Source organism: Myotis davidii, unplaced genomic scaffold (genome assembly GCF_000327345.1).
Source record: "Myotis davidii unplaced genomic scaffold, ASM32734v1 scaffold27, whole genome shotgun sequence".
Lineage (NCBI taxonomy): Eukaryota > Metazoa > Chordata > Mammalia > Chiroptera > Vespertilionidae > Myotis > Myotis davidii.
In genome coordinates this window covers 3,065,120-3,069,906 of record NW_006297821.1, presented here as the reverse complement: position 1 = coordinate 3,069,906, position 4,787 = coordinate 3,065,120, and the positions used below count along the sequence as shown (strand labels likewise).

General features: G+C 35.5%; 1 protein-coding gene across 11 annotated transcripts in view; it reads right to left on the bottom strand.

The window, feature by feature from the left end:
- VPS8 (VPS8, CORVET complex subunit) overlaps nucleotides 1–4,787 on the bottom strand; it is a 251,894-nt gene that overhangs the window by 177,441 nt on the left and 69,666 nt on the right. For 10 of the 11 annotated variants that reach the window (XR_001515545.1, XM_006773641.2, XM_006773642.2 and 7 more), the window contains 4 exons: nucleotides 3,423–3,497; nucleotides 2,405–2,440; nucleotides 1,404–1,494; nucleotides 647–693 (listed from right to left, as the gene is read on the bottom strand). Coding sequence is in view for 10 of the 11 variants with exons in the window: in XM_006773641.2 (XP_006773704.1) it covers nucleotides 647–693; nucleotides 1,404–1,494; nucleotides 2,405–2,440; nucleotides 3,423–3,497 (249 nt within the window). In the remaining variant the exon portion in view is untranslated. The remainder of the gene's footprint in view (nucleotides 1–646; nucleotides 694–1,403; nucleotides 1,495–2,404; nucleotides 2,441–3,422; nucleotides 3,498–4,787) is intronic. The other variant, XM_015570420.1, reaches the window with a different exon arrangement.

The window sequence follows — 4,787 nt, the reverse complement described above, 5'->3', positions numbered from 1 at the left end:
ATAGAACATAGAACCCTAAATATTTTGGCAGATACTAAGAAAAATCATGAATCTAAAGACGCCCACTTTTATTTTCTAAATGTTTATACTAATTTGGAATGTAATTTTTACCAATGCACTTGCACATTAAAAAGGGAAAGAAATTAGTACAGTAAATGAATTCAACCAAGTCTAGACTAGGAAAACAAAGGCAATAGTAAATATTAGCATTAATCAATTACAAATGCTAATTAGTAATAATAATAAATCATCAGCCCTTTGTATTACCTCAAGTAACATACACACTTGTATTTATACTATTTTTCATAATTACTAATCAGTTTATAAAATATAACAAATGTCAACTTTCTATGGGCTATTAGGTTCAGAAATAATCCAGATTCCAGGCTTCTTCCTAAAATAACCCAAAGACTACTTACTACTTTATCATTTTCATAAGAGAGTGAGCAAGAAAAAAAAGAAAAGATGATAAAAAAAAATTTTTTTAAACATTCAAGATAATACCAGGGAACTATAATCTGATTTTTTTTTTTATACACAGACACCTTGACTGTAGCCATTTACCTAATCATGTCCAAAGATTACTAGCAAATACCCAAAGCAAATTTGTGCTGTACCCCAGTAAAGACCCTATTACAATACTTACTCGATCTGCAACAACAGCCTTTCGCTTACTGGCATCCCCTGATAATCCTGCAGAGAAGCAAATTCCAAATGAAAACAAATTTAAACCACATCTTCAGGAGTGAAACTGTTCTGGTCATAATCTGTGCTAACAATACATATCCATACAACAATCCTTAGATATCAAAATTTTGGATAATATGCTATAATAAGAACACATCATATCTATTGAATCAGATAGCCTATCAATGTACTTCTCTTTTATTCTAATATTAAGTGACATTTAAAATTATATATCCTATATTGGTTATTAACCTTTTTCACTGAAATCTGTAAGTTCTGGTAACATCTATATATATATAAGCCTAAGCAACTGTCTGACTATTCGACTGGTAGCTATGAAAAACACTGACCACCAGGCGGCACACACTCAATGCATAGGCATGGAAACATGGAACAGATTAATGAATCTCAGAAGGAAGGTGGGAAGAGGAAGGGCGGGAAGAGATTAACTAAAGATCTTATATGCATACTAGAGGCCCAGTGCATGGATTCGTGCACCAGTGGAGTCCTCCGGCCTGGTCTGTGAGGATCAGGACGTAACCAGCAGCCCGACATCCCCTGAGGGGTCCCGGATTGTGAGAGGGTGCACTGGGCCTCTAGTCTTGCTTATAAAATACTTAAACATTAAGGTAAAAAAGTGTTCTATGAGTCATCAGTATTATTCATTCTCTCTATTTCAGAAAAAAGTCTACACCACCAGTTTTCTGTTAACTTACCCACAACTGCTTTTGCTTTTCCCTCATGGAAAGACCATGCAAGAGCCAAGGCTTCTGTAAGACAATCTTGTTTCAGGAGATGATCCACTCTCTAAAATGAATAAATGCAAGAAGCTAGACCCCTTTGTCTGACCAATCACAAGTCAGAATTCCTATTTTACCCAATATCTTTCCAGAAGTTGTTGCTTAGTAGCTACAAGTATTCTAATAACCACATGAATATCTAAGTTCCAAGAAAAATAATTTCTTAAAGCACTAGATAGTACAGTGACTATATAAGATAGTACTAGGCAGCCACAAGGCCCAAATATAAAAAGAGAAAACAACTAGAATGTCACTGGAACAGAAACATCTAGTTGCTTATCACAACATTCTTTCACTCCCTCATCCTCAGTAACAAATCCCAAGTTTATTTGAGACAGCAATAAACCAGCTAAAGGACATCTCTAAGACTCCCTTGTTGTTACTTGGGACCATGTGACTAAGTTCTAGCCAACGATAAGTGGAAGTGTTGTTTGGTATTTCTGGGATATCACCTTAAAAGGGAGGGGCTAGTCTTTCTCTTCTCTTTCTTCCTTTCTCGAATGTGGACTTAACAGCTGGAGCTCCAGCAGCCCTATTGAAACATAAATGACCCTGGGACTAGACACCACAACAAGGATGTGGAACAGGGTAGCACACTAAAGACCATGGAGCTGCCACACTAGCCACATCTGGCCTACTGCCAGATGGCTTTTACAGGAGAGAAAGCTTGAAGCCACTGTTGAAACTTGAAGCAACAGGCCACTATTATTTTGACTTTTCTGATGTATGTAGCCAAACCTAATTCCAATTTACAATAAGTTTTATCAAATCAAGTACCTAACAGTTACAATGGTTTTGATGTACATTTCTGAAATTAAAAAACACTATTCCAAATAATCTTTTTTGGCAAAGTCAAAACAAACATTAAGATGCTATCAGTTCAACAATTCTAACACATAAAATTACTTTGAACTCACCTCTCTCCAGCTCCTCAGCATCATTACATAAACAGACTGGAAAACAAAGAGAAGGAAATTAAAATGACCATCTTTAACAAAGTTGGTTGGGAGACACATTTGTCCCTCTCATTTTGCATCTCTTTAAGTAAAACCATTCATAATACAGTTGAAGTGTTTACTAAAGGGTCTTCAAGGTCCCACATTAAAGAGTAAATCAAACAAACATTTAAAAGTTAATAAGTCTACAGTCTAGGGCAGTGGTTCTCAACCTTCCTAATGCCGCGACCCTTTAATACAGTTCCTCATGTTGTGGTGACCCCCAATTTCATTGTTACAAATTGAACATAATTAAAGCATAGTGATTAATCACAAAAACAATATGTAATTATATATGTGTTTTCCGATGGTCTTAGGCGACCCCTGTGAAAGGGTCGTTCGATCCCCAAAGGGGGCGTGACCCACAGGTTGAGAACCACTGGTCTAGGGAGTTAATACCTAGGAACAAGGATCGCTCAATCTCCCTGTACAGACCTGAAAATTTTCAATAATGAAAAAATATTTCTTCTCCGTGGTTTTTTTTTTTTGGTTTGTTTGTTTGTGGGATTTTTTGATGTTTTTTTAGCACAGGAACAAAATGATATACAAAAAGTTCCTATTCCAGTGATTCTACTCTAAGTCAAATGCTTCAATGCATTTCAATATGTCCTAAGCTAACCTAATAAAGGACAGCTTAATTACATGACAAATATACATAATAAAGTATCTTCATGGTCATGAAAACATAAATTTGAAGAATATAAAAATACATCCCTGAATAAAGAAAATAAGTGTCCTATTAGAATCTAAATGAAAGTAAAAGTATGCCCCAAAGTGAAGAAGGTAAATTAATTAGCTAAAAATCATGAATATCTAATCCCTAAAAGTTTTAGATTACTGCTAATTGATATTCATTTTGAAACGCACTGCCGCCTTCACCAGCAATCTGCTTAAGCTTCAACTATCCTGACACAAACAAATGCCAAGTGGAAGAGCTTACTTTGGTCCCCAAATAAAAGATCTGACCACCGTAGCTACTGATGGATTGATAACAAGCCTTCTCTCCAACCAAAGCCTGTAAAAAAGTAAACAAAAAAGGTAAAAATTGCATGAATTAGAAGTCTCATTAAGTTTTAAAGAATGTCCATTGTAAAGACAATATTTTAGGCTAACCTGGTTTACCCCGTAAGTAGGGGAGCATGGATATCAATCATGGGCCAGTCCATCAGTGGAAGGAGCAAAAAAGACAAAGTGCAAGAAAGTAATTCTCTGCTTACACATGGGGTTTATTTTTCAGAATAATGCAGAAAAGGGAGGAACATGCAAACTTGTAAATCTAAAGGAAAACTGTTGCAACCTGCCCCATTATTAGATAACAATAGTCACTGTTTCTGGCAAAGAATAGGGCTGATTGAAAATGGTACCCCCAAGTTCTTTGAAATAAATATAAATATTAAACACAAGAATAACAAGAAAACAAAGTAGCATAGTATATAGGAGTCAGCACAGCACAGCAAAACAGAGACAAAACCTGCTGTTTGATAAGTCAGGACTGCAAACTTTGGCAATGTCACTTTCTAGGTATGATCTTAAATAAGTTTCAAACTTCCGACACTGAGTTTTCACATCTTTGAAAACCATGCACAGTTTCTTTGAGGCTTAAATATGTTAACATTTATAAATCTCCCAAAATATATAAGCAGTCAATAACAGATAACTATGATAACTAATCTTAACTTTTCACTGTGGAAATTTCAAAATATAGATGAAAATAGAATAAAATAATGAACCCCCTGCAACCATTAACCAGCTTCATTAATTGTCAACTCATCACCAATCTTATCTCATCTATAATCCCACTGACTCCACTGTAACACAGTATAATTTTGAACTGAATTTCAGATTTTGAATATTTCATTTATAAAAATTCAGTATATATATATATGTATATATATATATATACATACACACACACAATCCTTTTTAATATAACCACAATTACATTAACATGCTTTTAAAATTTAATAATCATTCCTCAATATCAAATACCCAATCAGAGCTTGGATTTCAGCTTGTCTCATAAATGTCAAATGCTGTGTATGTTTTTGTCATTTGGGCTTTTTTTTCTACATTTAATTGTCTTAATCAAGATACAGACAAGGGGAGAACCAAGATGGCGGCATAGGTTAACGCCAGAGTTTGCTGCCTCGAACAACCACTTCAAAAGTGAAACTAAAAGACCGAACGGACATCACCCAGACCCACAGGAACGCTGGCTGAGTGGAAGTCCTACAACTAGGAGGAAAGAGTAACGCATTCGGACACTCAGAGGAGGCGCAGTGCTGAAGGCAAATTCTGAGGTGCG